This window comes from Emys orbicularis, chromosome 2 (assembly GCF_028017835.1).
Source record: "Emys orbicularis isolate rEmyOrb1 chromosome 2, rEmyOrb1.hap1, whole genome shotgun sequence".
In the NCBI taxonomy this organism is placed as follows: Eukaryota; Metazoa; Chordata; order Testudines; family Emydidae; genus Emys; species Emys orbicularis.
The window spans coordinates 144,211,881-144,231,065 of NC_088684.1; the positions used below are offsets into that span (position 1 = coordinate 144,211,881).

Consider the following 19,185-nt stretch of genomic DNA (forward strand, 5'->3'; position numbering starts at 1 on the left):
CCTTTTCATTTCCCACCCCAGCTGCCACCCGCCCACCTTCAGGTTGGAGAGTTTGTCTGGGGGACACCCGCCAGCACCTTGTTTTCACGGCCCTTTTGGCCAAGCACTCACTCACCATTTCGGCAGTTCCCGTCATGGCGTCCTCTGGGATGGAATACATCTGATGCTTTGTCGTCACGCTCCACTGCCCTTCTTCCCCTTCGCCCACTTTCACCAGCATCACGCGGAAGTTGGTGCCGCCGAGATCCAACGACAGGAAGTCCCCAACCTCTGCAACATCAGGATGAAGCTTAACTGTTCAAGAGTTACTTAGCTGTTGTCTTGTGTTTGTACTACGCCTAGCACAATGGGCCCTGGCCCACGACTGGGCTCCTAGACGCTACGAAAATTAACAGTAGAATTCAGGGTTGAAAAATTCCCCCCAAACCTTTTTTTTTCTGATGGAAAATTGGGAGTTTGATTCAATGGACATTTTCATGGAAAATATCTGGTTGGGGGAGGGGTGTTTTTTTTTTTCCATCAAAAGGACAGAAAATGTTCAGTCCAAAACCCAAACTGTTCCCTCCCCTTCCTGTGGAAAATTTCAACTTTTTGTCAAAAACTAAAACCTGAAAAACCATGGCCAAAACTGTTTGGTTTTTGACTGAAATTTTGGGGGATTTTGACCAAACATGTTCTGGGTTTTGGCCACAAAGGTTTGTTTTTTCAACAACAGGTCAACATTTTCCATGGAGAAAAACATCCCATTTTCTGACCAGCTCTATTCCTGACTTGTGATGTTCACTGCATGGACCCCTGCAGAGGAAGGCAGTTAATAACTTGGAAGACTTGCTTAGAAAGCAAACGGAGAAAGATCTGTCTTTTCCCTCCATTTTACAGACACGTCTTCAGTTTATGGCCAGTTGATCGGAAGCCCAGCCCACCGGGTGCTCCAGCATCATCCCTCATGTCAACACAGTTCCTGCCACAGGGTTTATCACCTATCTCTTGCTGCTGCTGGAGGGAGGTGGGGGAATTCAGGAGATTGCGTAATGACCCAGAAAACGCCTCTCTGGGGGCCAGCACAAGGACAAACCTGCCTTCCGCTGACTGAATGAGGCTAGTGCCACAGAGTCAGCGCTAGCCTCCCCTAAACAAGCCCTGGCCTCTGTGCTAGCCAGCGGAGTTTGCAAAAGATGAGGCAGCTCTGATCTAGAAGACACTAAGGAGTGGAGACGGGCGCCCTGAAATCACCTATGGGAGGGCCTAATCCTGGAAGGTGCTGGGCACCTCTTGAGAAAGGCAGAACCTCCTCGTCTCCCACAGACTTCACTGGCACTGGAGACAATGCCTCTCAGCAAACAATGGCAGGACTGAGGTTCGACAGGCTGTTCTGCCCTCTCTAGCCCTTCTTCTAGTGGGTCTTTCATGGATTCGAAGACCAGTGCGCTATGATTCATAGAATCATAGAATATCAGGGTTGGAAGAGACCTCAGGAGGTCATCTAGTCCAACCCCCTGCTCAAAGCAGGACCAACACCAACTAAATCATCCCAACCAGGGCTTTGTCAAGCTGGGCCTTAAAAACCTTTAAGGATGGAGATTCCGCCACCTCCCTAGGGAACCCATTCCAGTGCTTCACCACCCTCCTAGTGAAATAGTGTTTCCTAATATCCAACCTAAACCTCCCCCCTGCAACTTGAGACCATTGCTTCTTGTTCTGTCATCTACCACCACTGATTGCTCCCTCCCCCAAGCTGCGAGCGGCATGCCCTTGGTGGAGAGGAGTGGACGGATGGTGACCAAATTCTTACCCCAGGCTGGGTGGGTCCCTGTCTCTACGGGGGGCCTCTGTGTACCCATGGGACCACTGGAAGGTGTAGGGGTGGGAAATTCTGTGCTCCCATTTCCCCCTGGGCGTTCACACCCTGTAGGATAATGTGTTACCTGAGCCTTCGGGCGTGGAGCGTACGTAAGTGGGCAGCATTTTCACGGAGGCTTCCTCGTGCGTCTCCAGCTTCAGCCCCCGATCCATTTCCTTCTGCATCCGATGCATCACCTTCTTCAGATCCTCCTCCTGCAGCCGGAACTCCGATAGGATCTGCTCCACCTATGGCAGCAGAGATGCAGGTAAGCGGGGAGGGACCCAGGCGAGTTTGTGCCGGGGAAGGAAGAGGAGCAGGGGATCTAACGCCCAAGACCAGTGGAGGATGCAGGTGAATGCACACCTGGAATGGGGAGCAGGTGCTCACCCCTTAGGTGTTTGCTTTGACACATGCTCCAAGACACTGAACAGCTTTTTTATTTCATTCACTTACACCGAGCCTGCCCAGTCTTTTCCTGTGCAGAAAGGACAGGCTCGGTACATCAGGGTCCAGTGTGCAGGGAGCTCATCAGAGGCAGTGCAGAATTCAAGAGGTCTTCTGGCCGCACAGGAGAAAGGGGAAGCCTAGAACGCAGCATGGGCATCTGAAGTGGTCAGAGTGGAGATCAAGAAATTAACCAGAAAACCATGATAACAGCTCAACCCAGCCACTCCTGACAGGGTGAGATTTGGGTAGTGGAACAGAGCAGCCGTGGGAGAAGAAGGTGGGTACTTACGGGTTTCACACTGTCCAAGCTTTAGGTTATGGTGTGCCGCGAACTGTAGTAATAATAAGGTTTTCAGGGCCTCAGTTAAATGATTTGTTAATGTTTAATTAAAATCCCCTTAACTAAGGTTCTTTTGACCTCACAGCTTTTTGATTAGAGAAAATCAGCTCAATGTGGTTTTATGGCTTTTATTTAAGAGCCTAAATGACTATAAGGCTAATTAGTTAATTATACTTCCTTAAAGTGCTAAACAATATGAGAATCAGACTGAGGTTAGAACGTAAATCAGAGTAATCAATCAAGGAGTTAACAATAGTACAAATTAAAATTGGTTAACTAACAATATAAACAAGTGGAGACCAACAATGGATTCAAATCATTGCACGAGCAAAATTAATCATTACATTACAAAACTATATAATCCCAGTAATTTCAATCTCTGTCCTTTCTCTTGTGGAAAGAATGAGCTAAAGCTGGAATTTTTACAAACCCAGGATGGCCTTCAGTGATCTGTGGTAAGAGTTGCATTAACCTAGGTTAATTTCATACTATGGGCTCACACACACACACACACAGAGGACACACACACAAGCCAAGTATCTCCTCACAGGCGTTCCTGCACAGGTATCAGGTATTCTACAAAAAGAGGAAAAGTCACTGGGGAAAAGAAAAAGGATCTGCTCTTTGTCTTGCTTGATCCGTTGAGCTTCAGAGAGTCAAAGAGGAAATGCAGTGTAGGGAAACAGGCAATGTCTTCTGGCTCAGGTACCATCATGTTAGTGGGCATCATCCTCTGGTCAACTGGCTGGTCTGCGGTGTCTTGGGCTCCACTTTCTGTGAGACCAGCCCAGGGAAAGCAGGAGTGTCAGCCGTTTGGTTGTCGTTATGGGGACCTGAAGAGGAGCACACTTCTTCCTCGCTTACCTGGTCTTTTAAGGTTGAGATTCAAGCTGGTCACATCCCATAGGACCTCCCCGGAGATCTTCTGGGCAAATCAGGTGATCACAGGTTTTGCACCTCAACTGCATTGTCCAGTCCTGATCAAGCGAAGGCAGGCTGACCTTTTGTCCGTTCTTGGGGGCCCTCCTTCCTAGCGGACTGCTTCTGTGTCCCGTCCACAAGTCCATGTGTTTATCCCAAGCAAGCGTTAAGGAAATAACAGGACTGACGCCTCCACCAAAACTGTCTCAAGCCCCCTTGGATCAACAATCCGGGCTCTTCAACGGCTTCTTGACCATTAGGGTCTGGCCACTTTCCTGGTCATAAATCATGATCCATTATTCTTCACTTGGTCACACACCTCATGCTTATGCTTTCTCAAGGTCCGGGAGACCTCATGACCACAGTAAAAAATTACTAAACTGTCACCTGTCTGGGCAATTGCGTCAAAGGTTATTTCCCTCTATCGAAGCCAAGCTGCTTCAAAAGCGACTTTTAAACCCCATTACCGTAAACTTATTACAAATACAGCCCATTAAAGTTTATGCTTAATGTCCGCTTCGCTTTAGCCCACCAGGCTGGGTGTTGTAATGCCGCAGCCTCAAAACACCCTGACTGTTTACTTCCCAGCATGTGATGTCGCACCTGTTAAAGTCCACCCTTGCCAACAGCTCAGAACTGCGGCCACTGGTCTGATCTGTCTTTTGTAATGTTGGAATTGGCACCAGTCTCTCCGGCTGAAATGTATTTCCCGGAGGTCCTGTCCCAAAGTAAGATAACAGTGACCTTATACAAAGAGGACCCCACATCTTCTGGCTTGTCCTCAGAGCAGGGTCACTGAGCTGTAGGGACCATCACCGCTGACCTTGACGCGCTGTTTGCACAGAAAACAATGATGTGTCAGAGTTTAGCCAGCAATCTGCTGCCAGTCACTCCACACAGGCTTCAACCAACTGTGTCTCTGTTCCATGCACCCACGCCTTGGTCAGCTGTGGGGCAGCAGCCGGAGCAGAGGTCACCTCTCCAGGAAACAGGGGGAGGGATAACTCAGTGGTTTGAGCATTGGCCTGCTAAACCCAGGGTTGTGAGTTCAATCCTTGAAGGAGGCTACTTAGGGATCTGGGGCAAAATCAGTCCTTGGTCCTGCTAGTGAAGGTAGGGGGCTGGACTCAATGACCTTTCAGGGTCCCTTCCAGTTCTATGAGATAGGTATATCTCCATTTATTATTATAAGTCATGCCCCCACTCGGAGCATGGCTCTCTGCCGCTCAATCTCTCTTTCCCTTTCAGGGTGCCCTATTCTCCTGGGGAATAAAATCCCCCAAGGTATGGAATGAGTCCCTCTCCTCCCCCAGTGACAACTTCATGGGATCTGCGAGGAGACTCATGCTGCGGTGGAGGTTTTAAAATGACCTGGACAGACAGTGCAGGGGAGGCATGACCTACAGGAAGGAGAGGGAGGATCGGGCGTAGGGCAGGGGGTGACGGATGTGAGCTCCCAGTCAACAACTGCTGCAGACCATCAGTATTTAGAGTGGGACAATCTGGTAAGGGTAGCATCAGTGTTAAAGATACGGGGCCTGATTCTGATCTCACAACAGCTTTATGCCAGGGTCACTCCGCTGCTTTCAGTGAAGTTACCCCTGATTTGCACCCGCCAGTGAGAGCTGAATCAGGTCCATTTGATGTTGTAGAGTCATCTCATGATTTGGAACGGGGATGGGAGGGGATTTTAAACTCATCTGCAGTTTCCTTAACCCTGCATGTCCCACTTTCTCTTCGTTTGATGTCACTTTGTCTGGGTTATTAAATAATAAATTCCTCTTAATGGTTTCCTTTCCATCTGCAATGATGGCTACGTATTTCCAATTTCAATTCCATCGTAACCATTTTGTTTGTCCCCGGACACATGTACAAACAATGGCATATGCTCATCTGCATCCTGCTATATTTACCCTAGACCCAATATGCTTCGGTGTGAAATGAAAATGGACGGTAAAGCAAGTCAATCAGACAGTGGGTGCAGTGGGTTTTGAGGCTATTTTAAGGGGTAGAACACAGCCATAAAGACTATGAAGGACCCACATACGCTCAGTGAGGGCCAGATAGCCGTGTTCACCGAAGATACACACCGTGGAACAAAGCACACTGGGCACACCCCCCTAGAGCTCAGAGGACAGTTCCCAGTTCCGCTGCGCTATGAAATCACCACCACATCGGGACGAACACCATCGCTCCTCAAAGGGAAACGGCTGGAGCGTAACACTTGGGGCATTTAAACCGAGCCTGGAGAAAACATTATACAAGTCCCCTAGGGAAGGACTTTGCCTGGTCCCCCAGGGAGGGACTGGATGGGACCTTGGGCGCTCTTCCACATCTAATCTAAATGGAGCGCTTCTTTCGTAACTTGAGGGACTGCCAGCGGTCTGCAGGGAGGTCAGCGCCCCATATTTCGTGCTATATTTAGGACAGGCTCATGCCAGCTCCTAAATATAGAAGCCTTGCATCACCCTGGTAGTTGCAATGCCCTGCCGTTTGGTAGCCTCCCTACCTCGCACGCTCCCAAGAGTTCACGCAAAGAGCCCCTCCTCCCCGGTTTCCACTGTGCATAGCGAATGGCTCCCGAACTCCCGGGCCTTGCGTTTGCACTGAGCGGGCCCCACCAAGGACACTCCAGAACCTCAAGAGGGTGAGAAGTGGGGAACGTAATCCCAGTGGCCAGGCAGGGCCCTCACCCCTCGCTGCACCCTCTGCAGGAAGGAGACATAGGATGAGATTAGGATCCCATTTCAGGAAGGAGAGTGCCGCAGCCTCCCAGTGCTGTGATCTCTCAGCCAGAACCCCACAATTATCCCCACAGCTCCCTCGTTACACACTACCCCCGACCCTCTGTCTGTGGCAGGCCCTGAGGTAATTCCCATTTCTTTGAGCCAGCGGCTCCCCCCATGGGTTCATCTGTGTTTATAGGGCATGGCCCCCTCTTTTCTCCCTCTCCCCAACTTTCTCCTCTTAGGTGGGCCCATGACACCATCCTCTTCTCCCCGTCCCACCTGCCCCTTCCCCTTTGGGCCTCGACCACCAGCCACTCTCCCCACTCCTCCCTATTCTAGTGTTTCACTGCTTCTTTCAAGTCACTTAGCTCTAGCTTGGCTCTTCAGCTCAAGCTGTAGAGATCATCGCTCTTTGAGCTCTGGAGGTTCCCGGTGTTGGCCGAGACGGTGGTCTGCAAACTATGTCTGGCTACGACTAATAATCACCAGGACCCCAAACCGCTGCTGAAGACCAACTTCCGCTCCAAGTGCCAGGCGGACCCCTCCCCCCTGCCCTCTCTGACAGAAACACAGAGTTGGGGATGAGGGCAGGAGGAGAAGCTGGATAGGACAGAAGAGGTTCGGCATTTATTTCCCCTGTGGGTTAATTTTGGCTTTTTAATTTCATGTATCTATTATGATGATAGATCAGCGCCCCAGTCACGGACCAGGTCCCCGTTGTGCCAGGCGCTGTACAAACACAGAGCAAAAAGACGGTTCCCGCCCCAGAGAACAAACAATCTAAGGGTAAGACAAGAGACAACAGATAGATGCAGACAGACCAATGTGGGGGAGTACAGGAAACAATGAGATGCTGGCCAGCCTGACAGGAGTGGTCTCAGTACCCCAGCGGCCGAATCGTCGTCAAGTTTTTGCAGGCGTCGTGACAAAGGAGAATGTTAAGGAGAGATTTGAAGGAGGGTGTTTACAGGCAGCTCCTCCCAAACACAAGGGGCAGCATGGGAGAGAGCATGAACATGCTTGCTTTGCCGTCATTGCTCTGTGCCTCAGTTTCCCCATCTCTAGATGTCAAGTTACAGTGAGCGCATGTGAGCTCACTGCAATTTACAAGCCTTTAAACCTTTCCAAAATACCAAGCCGGTTCTCTTCAGGGCCTCTTTGAGGACTATAATGTGGAGCAGATTTGAGGCTCCAAGCTCCAGTCACTTGAGAATTGAGTACAAAACCTCAACTGGAACACAGGGGGAAATGGTCTCCCCCCTCCCCACCCCGTTCACATCACTCAAAAGTGTCTGATCTGATTTTGCTCAAACTTTCCAAGATCATTCCTTCCTCTTTGGACTGAGTCTGGGAGGTATTACCTCCAAAGCAAATTGTTGGGGTGAATTAGGAGCCACTGAAAAAGGGAGTGCGGGACAGACATCACAGCTCCACTTTAGCAACTGCGATTTATATGTCAAGCGAAAATATCTGAGAGAAACTTCCTGCTGGATTGGCCAATGTTCAGTTCACGGCAATAGCTGAAGGCCTCACTGGCATTTAAAGTGCTGTCATATTTGGACTGAGTCGGGGAGAAAAAAAGTCTTTTCTTGTTAAACTAATATTATATCTTTTCCAACCTGGGAAACAGATGGAAGCAGAGCAAGAAGCGGCTATCCAGGAAGGATGTATTCAACGAGATTTCTTGTTGATGGTCAAAGAAATTAGCCCGAAATATTTTCCCCATTATTCAGCCAGCTGTGACCAGCTGTGACCCTGCTCTGCCACAGAGTTCCCGTGTGACCTTGGGCAAGTCACCTAGTTGCTCTGCCTCTCAGTTCCCATCTGTGAAATGGGGATTACAGCCTCGACGTACCTCTCAGGGATGTGTGAAAATAAATGCGGTAAAGACTGTGTGCTGCTGAAATGCTCCAGTGATGGGGGCCAGGTAAGTCTCTTCCTAGTGAGCCTTGCTCCGAGTTGAGGAGGCGTACAACCATTTAGGCTTTCATTTATTTCTAGGCTTTCCTCTGGCCCTGTCATATAGTATTGGTGCACCACCTGCATTAACAAATTTATCCTTGCAACCCCCCCACAGGGTAGGGAAGGGTTACCGATCTGCATTCTAGAGATGGGGAAACTGAGGCACAGAGCACTGAAGGTCAAATTGACGTCTCCGGGAGCTGGAAGTGCTTAACAACAACCAGACCCCTGTAAATGATGGAGCTGCCAGTCCGAGAGGGCAGGAAGAGCACCTGCATCCAGGGCTGGCTCCAGGGTTTTTGCCGCCCCAAGTGGAGCAAAAAAAAAAAAAAAGCCGCGATCTGCGGCGGCAATTCGGCGGGAGGTCCTTCGCTCCGAGCGGGAGTGAGGGACCGTCCGCCGAATTGCCGCCGAATAGCTGGACCTGCTGCCCCTCTCTGGAGTGGCCGCCCCAAGCACCTGCTTGGCAAGCTGGTGCCTGGAGCCAGCCCTGCCTGCATCTCCTGGGTTCCAGGCTAATGCCTTTGCTAAAACGCCATCCGTGCTCTTGCTGCTGTGATGTGGAATCGACATGCATATTGCCTCGTTATTTAATGAGATACATAAAACAGCAATAAGCTGTATCTGATGCCCTGGGCCCGTTTCCATAATGTCCGTCTCACAAGATGCACAAGACACAAGGGGGCGCCTTACAGTTACAAGGGTATTTCCAACATAGGACTGACAACACTGACCCCCGACCCCCAACCCTGACCCCTTTCCTGCCCTCAACCCCCAACACTGACTCCCCCTTCCAACCCCACACTCCGACCAACCCAAAAGAGCAAATTAATAACATCTAAAACCAAAACAGAGTTTTGACTCTGAAAAGGAGGAGTGCCAGAGACGCCACGGGACTTCACTACTGCTACTGATTTCATGTGGAGGGTGCCCAGTTACCACGGTGACCGGCAGAAGGAGAAAGCCATCAAATAAGATAATCTTTCCTTTCCGTCCGAAAATACCTACCCCAGCAGATCATTATAAAAGCCCATCCACACAGGGCATCTCACTTCGACCTCAGCTCAATCCCCTGCAAATGCCCAGGGAAGAGATGGACTTGGCCTTGTAACTTCTCTACTAGGACCACATTTGGATTCACATTTTACATGCACCATTGCAACTGAGCCCAGTGGCCCAGTGTTCAGCGTGACCTGCCCCGGTCAGACGCGCTGGTTGCCAGATTAGAGGCCCGTTTGAAAACGTGGCACTTGAGAGCAGAAGAATCGAGTTTCTGGTGTGTGTTTGGAGCTAGGGGCCATGTCCTGGCTGTGACCTCCAGGACCGTGAAACGTGACTGATTTAAAGGGTGAGAAAAGCCCTCAAACAAGAGCAAAATGGGCACAAACGCTGCCCTTCTGGTTGGGTTTTACCCCTGCTTTGCACCGGGGTGAGCTAATCTGAGCCCCTTTCCCTCGTGCTGGCCTGTGATGATATATAGGAGCTTGAATACCTACTGATCCCTTCTGCCCTTAAATTCTGTGCATCTGTGACTCTATGAACATCCCCATCCTTTGGACCCCCTGCAAACAACCTACAGCTGGTGCGATGCTGCCTGAGGAGTTCTTTCGGGTACTCACAACTCGCTGGTGTTGAGTGCAAGGATACAAAACTCGGACACGTTTTTTTCTCCCGTCGTGGCAAAGGTATTGCCGGCGAGACCTATTCCCACGAGCGCAGGATACTAGGTCGGTGCAGCCTGCAGCGGGAGCGTGGTGCAAGACCAACAACCAGGGGAGCGCTCACCCAGCTAAGCACAGCAGAGTTAATGGACAGGCTGCTTTCTGTTTTGCTGTCGGTGCAGACTGCGGGTCAGGAAGGCAAGCCCATTCCCGGTGTCTAGACAGAGCTCCGCAGTAACCACAGCGACAGGCTGTTTGGCCGTGTCTTTCCCATTCAGTGAGGAGCGCATGTGCCTTTGGCATGTTGTGAACGGCGTGAAAGGGTGCTGCCGAGCTGGGACACGGAGACCCCAAGCCCCTGAGCGGTGGTAGCTAGAATGTGGAGCCATGGATGGAGAATCTGCCACCACCCTGGGTAATTGTTCCAATGCTTAAACTTACAAATGGGGAAACTGAGGCACAGAGTGAGCAATGACTCACCCAATGTCACCCACGAGCAGAGGGGGGATTTGAACCTAGGGCTCCTAAGTCCCAATCTGGTACCCCAGCCACCAGGCACATGGACGGGCACAGGAAAACCCCCACCCACATCGCGTGCACTCCGAGTTTGGGGGGGTCAGCCCAGCCCCTCAGGCGGAGAAGCACGCAGGCCCCAGAAAGCAGCACTGTGTCCCTCGGGGATTCTCCATCTCCCCTGCCCGCCTGGGGCCTTCTGCACAGCTGACCCCGGGAGCACCCACTGCTAGGGAGGCAGCTGCCCATTTCAGACCCTGCCAACCATGGGCAGGGCTGAGCCCGCCCTTGGCTGATGCCAGTCTTGGACTCTCAGCCGCCCTTGGCTGCAGCGCACGTGGCAAGCCCCACAGAACTCATGCCTGCTTATCTCAAGCACTGAGCCCAGGTCCTCAACAACCACCATCCAAGCTATCCCTGCCCACCACAGGGACTGACGCTAGGCCCCCAGGGTCCTCCACCTCGGGGCCTAACCCAGGCACCACCCCTCAGCAACTGCCGGCTCGAGCGCACTGGCCTCCCTTCGGCTCAGCGTGAGGCCAGCTGGGATCTTTGGTTCCTGAGGCATTCCCAGGAGCACCCAGCACTGCTCTGCTGCAGACAGCATGTTGGGGAAGGTGGGAGAATGATGATCCCAAGGGCTCAGAGTGGCACTGAAAGGGACCAAGCAGGGGTGTGTGCCGGAGACAAGGGGTCTTTCACCGGAGGACCACCGAGGCCTTTCCAGACATCACTCAGCACAGCAGCCCTGTGACCGAGGGAGGATTAATGCACCCCCATTTGACAGCGGAGGGGCAACTAAAGCACAGAGAAGTTAAACTCACTTGCCCAGGGCCAGCAGCAAAGTCAGGAGGAGAGGCCGGGAGTCCTGAGTCCCAGGCTGGTGGTAGGACCCACTCCCTGGCTCTGCCGCTGCCTGTTTGGGCATGTCCTGCCCCTCTCTGTGCCTCAGTTTCCCCCATTTGTAAAATGGGGGTGATGCGCCCGATCTCCTCTGTAAAGCGCTTTGTGATCTGCTGCTGCAAAGCAGAGTGACCGGAGCTAGGTGTGACTCCCACCCAGCGCTGTCTGACGGGCAGGGAACAGCCCACCACTACCTCGAACAGAAAATCACGCCAAGTAAGGGAGATGGCGGAGGTTCCTGTGGGCAGGATACAGAGCTTACCAGGTGCAAGGCCTCATGCTGGCTTGGTTTCATCTTTGACACCGCTCCGGTCCTTCTGCCCCGAAGAGATCGGCTGGGTCTGCTTTAATCTGAGGACAGGCAGGAGTCCTCTTGCTCTCCACAGGCACCAAAGGTGTCTTTTGGGTGCCTGCTTTGAAGCTGAACAGACTGGCTGAGCCCGTGTCTCTTGGCACTGCACCGCTGCTGAAGTTCAAGGCTGAGGGCTGCAGATAGCACCGACAGCTTCTTCCAACCTTTGCTACCAACCCAAAGAGACTAAAGATTCAGGAGCTGTTGAAATACACCCAGCTCAGTGCCCTGGGACTTGGGCAGTGGGGGGCGGCCCAGAGGCACGTCACCCAATCGCTGACATCCGTTCTGCTGCCAGGACTCTTGGCAGAGTTTCTGTAGCGCTGAGGCTCTTACAGGCCCTGTTTCTGACTCTGGCGCTGTTAGTGATTCTGAAGCGTTCCTGGTTCCGGCCCTTTTTCAGGATACAAATCAGACTGTGGAGACCCGGCCACGTGCCCCTCCAAAGTAAACTAATTAAAGGAAAGTCTCTGGGATGAAGCACCCCAAATGTGGGCTTGTGGGGCGATTTGGGAAGCAATGAGGCCTAGTGGACAGAGCAATGGACTGGGACCCAGGAGACCTGGTTCTATTCCCAGCTCTGCTACTGGCCTGCTGGGTGACCTTGACCATGTCACTACCTCTCTCTGTGCCTCGGTTTCCCCATCTGTAAAGCGGGGATGATGATATTGACCTGCTTTGTAAAGGGCTTTGACATCTACTGATGTAAAGTGGTTGATAAGAGCGAGGTGGGATAGTTATTGGTAGCTGGTCAGCCTGCTCCCCGTACTGCCACCTCTCCTAGCATCACCCACTTCGCTGAGCGCGTGAAACTCAGAAAGGGAAAATTCACTGGAGGGCACAGCCCTGCCCTGTTCCCCCAGGGCAGCAGCTTTTCCATCTCCACTTGCTGTGATGGAACTTGTGTTCAGCTCAGCAGCGAGCCAAGCCCTGGGATACTGGCACTCCTGAGCTAACGGATACGCCGTTCTGTCCTGACTTCTGAGCACCCAGTCTTGTAACCTCAGCTCTCCTTTAATAGAGCTTTCCGGATGGAACCTCCTGGAGGAAAGCATAAGGAACTGGGATGGAGGCAGTCTGGCCTAGCAGTCACAGCAGGGCTGGTGGTGTCCACACATTGGGGTTAGCCTCAGGACTGTAGTACATGGGCTGGGGTCAGAGGACTCACTAGGCCAGGTTCAATAAGCAAGAGTCAGGGGTCAGAGACCAAAAGAGACAGTGTGCTTGGGAGTCACAGCTGGCCAGACATCAGTGGAGCTGCCCAGACAACTTCAGGCACTAGGCACTACAGACCCAGGTTCTGGCCCCATGGATCCTGAAGAGAGGGGGTCCAAAAGAAAAGGACAAAACGAGGAAGCTAGCAGTTGCTAGACAGCTGCCAGCTGATCTCTCTGCTGCATCATGTGTAAGGAAGGACAGAGGGTCCCTCGTCTCCTTACACATGTAGCTTGGAAGGCCCTAGGGGACCAATAAAGCTCTGAGGCACAGAGAGGCATCCTGGAGTTTAAGGCCAGATGGGAGCACTAGGTCATCTGGTCTGACCGCCTGTATATCACAGGCCACCAGCAGCAGAAAAGAGATAGACTATTCCGTGCCACGGGCAGAGAATGGGTGGGACTGAGGTGCACCAGTGCTCGAGGCCCCCGCAGTAGCAGGGAAGTGATTAAATGAGATACACCTTGGCAAGTGACCTGCACCCAGCCGGGGCCATCCCTGAGTTCAGTCTCGACTGTCGCTGGCAGCCCCGTAATTCTCCTTCAGACATGTATCATGCTCCCCTTTAACACACGGTAGCTCCCAATGCGCCGCTTTTCTTCTTTTTCATTGTTGCCTAGAGTTTAAGGCCAGAAGGGACCATGAGATGACGTAGGCTGCCCCCCTGCCTAGCACAGGCATTACTGGTCACCCAAATACCCCTGTGCTGGGCTCAGTTCCTTCGCTTCGACCAAAGCATTTCAGTCCTCAGGAGATCAAACTGTTGTGTGCTACGGGCAGGGAACAGGAGAGACCAAGGTGCCACCAATGCCTGAGGCCCCTGCCATGGCACAAACCAAACCATGCCCCAGCCAGCAGGGGGCACTGCACGAGCGGCATGGACCACTCGTTTCTCAGCCAGCCGGGGGCGAGCCCAGCTCCCTGCACGGGCCAGCCCACACAGCGAATGCAGGCTGGCTTTGGGCCCTGTGTAGCTGGGATCTCTCTGTGCCAGGTGCCTGCTGCTGCAGAGTTAATATTTCACAGCTCACATGATGGGCATTGCTGGGGCTCCGTGGGCCCTGCCCACTCCACGCACTGCCATTGGCTCCCCGGACTGCAGGGAGCTGGGATGTTGCAATCCCTGAGATGGGCAGACTGCTTCTCCAAACAACATTGCAGCTTGGGGGTGAGGGGACACCCCTTTCTTCCTGCTCCCCCACCCAGGGAGATGCCAGCGCACGCTGACTGCTCCCTCTGGCTCACCCCCTTGCTGAGATCGACTGTGATCTCTGAGCACACAACGGGGATGCACATGGTGTGTGTGTGTGGGGGTGTAGTTATTTGCTCTAGTTCTCAGGCTCTAACTAGGTCACATGGTGGCAGGACGCTGCATATGGTCCCTCAGCAGATGTCAATGGCATGAGGTCAGTGGGCCAAGGACGCCACGAGCCCCATGAGACACTTCTCCTTCCTGCTGCCCAGAGAGGTTAGACTCTATGGCAGCCCCGAAATCCAAGCTGCTGGAGTACCACACTGAGAAACATCCCCGCAAATTGCAGACAGGCTGGTTATAATGGGCCCCAGAGGAGAGGCAGGGTGGGAGACAAGCCATCACTGGGACTTGGAACAAGGCTGGACGGTAGACAGCCAAGCCGAAAAGCAAACAGCCCAATCGGCGATCCGAACCATAAGCCTTCCCGACAGAGCTGTGCGTCGCTTCCCCGGGACTAAACATCCTGGGCACAGAACCCCCCGACCTGCAGAACCCCCAAGTCCCCTCTTACATAGGACACACCTTGGAGGAGCTGTGATCTTGACAGATCTTGTAGATTAAAAGGAACCGGGATTGTTTGCACAAGACCTGAGCCTACAGTGGCTGTGGCGCGGGTGGACCCATAGGGGGCGCTCTCTCTTCTGAGCTCCACTCAGGTGCTAGGGGGCACTGTAATACCAGGAGCAGCATGGGGAGGTTCAATAGGGGGTGCTCTCCCCTCTGAATCAGCATTACCCCCAAGGTGCCAGAGCAGTGCTAGGGGGTGCTGTGCTGCAGGCTGAGGGGGGGGTTAATGGGGGCACTCTCCCCTCTGTGTCAGTGCTGGCCCCAATACAGTGCCATCCTTTGGATAATGAGGTACGACTGAGACGTGGGTTATTAACCCCTAAATCCCAGTACACCACTTCAGTGACACACCAACAATCCAGCTGCTGGAGCCCTTCTCCTGTCCCCAAATGTCTAGACCCCTCCCTCTGCCCATCCTCTCCACGCACTTCCTCTTCCCCCAGCACAAAATAACCATTTCGGCAGCGTTAGCAAATCCACGTTCTGAGACGAGCTCAGAACACAGTTCCACCACATTGCCCACCATCTGCCACACGCGTCCCCCTTCTGCGCTCTTGGCACGGGGATGGCACCGAATGCTCCGGCAGAACGCTGACGGCCAAGCTACGCGACCCTGGGTGCAATCTCATCACAACGCAGCAGCACGCGCAGCTAAGACCCGCCGTCTCTCCGGACACCCCACGAAGAGTTGCTTCACTAGCGAACCTGGAAATTAAAACCTAAATGTTCAAAGGCACCTTCTGAGTTTGGATGCCTCAGATTTTGAGTGTCCAGAATTGACCTGGGCACTAACTGGATCTCCAGAAATTGAGACATCCTTGAAAAATTGGGTGTCAACTTCTATGTCAGCAGGATTTGGAGTCTAGTGGAACAAGGGGTGATGGATGGGCACTAAATGAAGCTGGGGGTTCCCAGAAAGGTCTGCCTTTTGCAGAGGTGCACTGAAGGAGTCCACCACTGGCTTAGGATGGGGCCTACTGATTAATCCGCTATCCACCCAGGCAGCACCTTCATCGCCCCACAAAGCTAAGGGAGAGCCAGAACTAGAAATGTTACCTTCTCCTTCTTGGAGCTGTCCATCCTGGTTCTGCGATCCAGCATTGGGGCAGCCGTCCGCAAGGGGCAGGCTGCTGGCAAATCCGTCACGCACCGAGTCAAAACACACACCACCACTTGTTTCCTTGCCCCGGAAATATTCCACCTCTTGCTCCCGAAGTAGCTGGTCCTGGGCTGAGAAGACAGCTCCGCCCTGCTGCGGTTGTGAATCCTTCACTTTCCCCGCTGGTTTATTTCAGTCGTAGGCTGGTTGGTTGGTTTCCTTTTTTCTAGCACGCAAAATCAAAACCAAAGCAATTCTGCTCCTGCTTCTCCTTCTTTCCCTGGACTTTGTCTTGCCCCAGCCCCTGGGATCTCAGCCTCCTTCTGGTTTGGGGGTTCACTCGGTGGGATGGGGTGAAGGTACGTCCATCACGTTGGGATCCATTTTGTCACCCTGCATCTTGTCGGAAGAGAAGCAACAAGTCCCTTCCTGGCGACTGAAGGTCTCCTCCTCTCCTCGGGGTAATGGAGCATGGGTGCTCAGCTTCACTCACCCACCTGCCTGCTTCCTCCAGTCACTTTTCTCAACTTACCAGTAAGTTTATTTACTTTTTTGGCTGGTGACACCTTCCCATTTTTGCCCTCAATGGGGTCCCAAGTTGCATCCTGGAATCTTGAGATTAACTTTGTATTACTGTGGCAACCAGGGAAATCCTGTTGCTGTCCTGCTTCACGGGGCCCCCTCCCCACCTGGCCATTAGTGCTCTCATGCAGAAGGCCACTGCCATGGTGATCAGTCTTCCTTCAAATTGTCATAACAACCACTTTATCTCCTTGTTACTGCGGTAACCACTCCACTGCAAGACTTAGCAACCTGTTCTGCTCCCATGGTGACTGTGTTGGGTCAGAGAAACCCACTTCCAAGTGACAAAGGTTAACAAAAAGCAGGAAGGTGCTTAGATGAGACATCTGAGCAAAGACGAGAGTAAACGGGAAGCATCTGCCGTAGTGGGAATGAAAGTAGGGTCCAGCTCTGCATCGTTCCCCTTTCAGAGGCCTTATAACCCAACAAGATATGGAATAGGCAAGGAGCAGCTTGGCCCAGCGATCCTGCTAAGGCACAGTCCTGGGATCACAAATGAAGCCCAGATGGTTATTTCATTCTTGAAGCGAGCACAGCCAGTGCAAAGAGGAAGACAAGGCGGTTGCCCCCAGAAGCTTCCAGTCTAATTCAGACAGAGCCACTGATGTGACACACCAGGTTACAGAGCACACCTGTAGGGCAGCAGATCTCGTAGGAGGCTTTGCAGAAGATGTGGTGGCTTCTCTGTCACTTGAAGTCTTTAAATTAAGACCAGATGTAGATATAATGTAGCTCTTATAGAAGCTTGGGCTTGATGCAGAAATTTTTGGGTGGGGTTCTCTGTTCTGTGGAGGAGGGTAAACAGCAAACAAGCTTCACCCTTGAGTATGGTGGTGCTATCACTCCGCTATAATATTGACTTGAAACCAAGATGGTTAGATCTGTATCGCTCCATGTGGATGCAGTTACCCCAACACATCTGTGCTTACCCTGGTATCAAGGTGATGACCCTGGTATAAAGGGCCTTACTCACATAGAGTGGGGCTCATACTGGAAAAGGGTGTCTACCCTGGTATAGTGGGGCCCAACCCAAGTATATTGGGGCTCACCTCAGTATAGTGAGGCCTACTCTGATATATTGAGGCAGACTCTGGTATATCAGTGCTCACCCAGTATTAGGGTCGCCAGGCATCCGGGACCCTGGCAACTCCGGTCAGCACAGCTGATCAGGCCGCTAAAAGTGGCTGGCATGTCCCGCCAGTTCCTAGGCACAGAGGCGGACAGGGGTCTCCATGCGCTGCCCCCATCTGCAGGCACTGCCCCCACAGCTCAGGGAAGTGCCTGCGCTGCAGGCAGGGATAGCGTGCGGAGCCCCCTTGGCTGCCCCTGTGCCTAGGAGCCGGCAGGACATGCTGGCCACTTCCGCAAGCCACCTGGGGTAAGCGCGCCCAGAACCGCACCCCCTCCCACACCCCAACCCCATGCCCCAGCCCTGACCCCCCTCCGATACCTAAACTCCCTCCCAGAGCCCTCACCCCTCCCGCACTCCAACCCCCCACCCCAGCCCTGAGCCCCCTCCCACACCTAAACTCCCTCTCAGAGCCTGGACCCCTCCCGCACTCCAACCTCCCACCCCAGCCCTGAGCCCTCTCCTGCACCCAAACTCCCTCCCAGAGCCCGCACTCCTGCACCCCAAACCCCCGCGCCAATGCCTGGAGCCCCCTCCCACACTCCGAACCCCTTGGTCCCACACCCCAGCCTGGAGTGCCCTCCTGTACCCCAAACCTCTCATCCCTGGCCCCACCCCAGAGCCTGCACCCCCAGCTGGAACCCTCCCCCTCTCCCCGACCCCAACTACCTGCTCCAGCCCAGAGCCCCCTCCTGCACCCTGAACCCCTCATTTATAGCTCCACCCCGAAGCCCGCACCCCCTCCCACACTTCAACCCACTGCCCCAGCCTGGAGCCCCTCCCACACTCCAAACCCCTTGGCCCCACCCCCCCCAGCCCCGAGTCCCCTCTTGCACCCCAAACCCCTCATTCCCAGCCTCACCCCAGAGCCTGCACCCCCAGCCAAAGCCCTCACCCCCTCCCGCAGCCCAACCCCCTGCCCCAGACCGGTGAAAATTTAGCGAATGAGCGAGAGTGGAGGAGAACGAGCAACAGAGGGAGGGGGGAATGGAGTGAGCAGGGGCGGGGCATCAGGGAATGGGCGGGGCCTGAGGGCAAGGGTGTTCCGCTTTCTGCAATCAGAAAGTTGGCAGCCCTACCCAGTATTTTGAGGTTGATCCCTGTCTGGTGCGCCCACCCCAGTATATTAGAGCTGACCCTGATATGTTGGGGCCAATCCTTGCATAGTGGGGCCCAGCCCAGTATATTGGGGATGACCCGGTGTATTAGTGCTCACCATAGGCACCGACTCCGTGGGTGCTCCGGGGCTGGAGCACCCACAGGGAAAAATTGGTGGGTGTTCAGCACCCAGGGCCAGCTCCAGGCACCAGCAAAGGAAGCAGGTACTTGGGGCGGCCAATGGTAAGGGGCGGCACGTCTGGGTCTTCGGCGGCGGGTCCCTCAGTCCCTCTCGGAAGGAAGGACCTGCCGCCAAATTGCCGCCAAAGAATGAAGCAGCGCGGTAAAGCTGCTTCACCGCTTGGGGCGGCAAAAAAGCTGGAGCCGGCCCTGTCAGCACCCACCGACAGCCAAGCTCTCCACCCCACCCTGTCCCGCCTCACCTCACCTCCTCCTCCACCTCCTCCCCTGAGCGCGCCGCGTGCCCGCTTTTCCCCCTAGCTCCCAGCGCTTGGGCTGCGAAACAGCTGTTTCGTGCGGCTGGGAGGGAGGGGGGAGGAGGGGGAACA

General features: G+C 53.6%; 1 protein-coding gene across 1 annotated transcript in view; it reads right to left on the reverse strand.

Annotated features, from left to right (window-relative positions):
- Window positions 1-11,614, reverse strand: part of GCK (glucokinase) — a 28,663-nt gene extending 17,049 nt beyond the window's left edge. The window contains exons 1-3 of the mRNA XM_065398692.1: window positions 11,582-11,614; window positions 1,926-2,088; window positions 116-270 (exon numbers count right to left, since the gene is read on the reverse strand). Of these exons, the coding sequence (XP_065254764.1) occupies window positions 116-270; window positions 1,926-2,088; window positions 11,582-11,614 (351 nt within the window). The remainder of the gene's footprint in view (window positions 1-115; window positions 271-1,925; window positions 2,089-11,581) is intronic.
- Window positions 11,615-19,185: the final 7,571 nt, after the last annotated feature.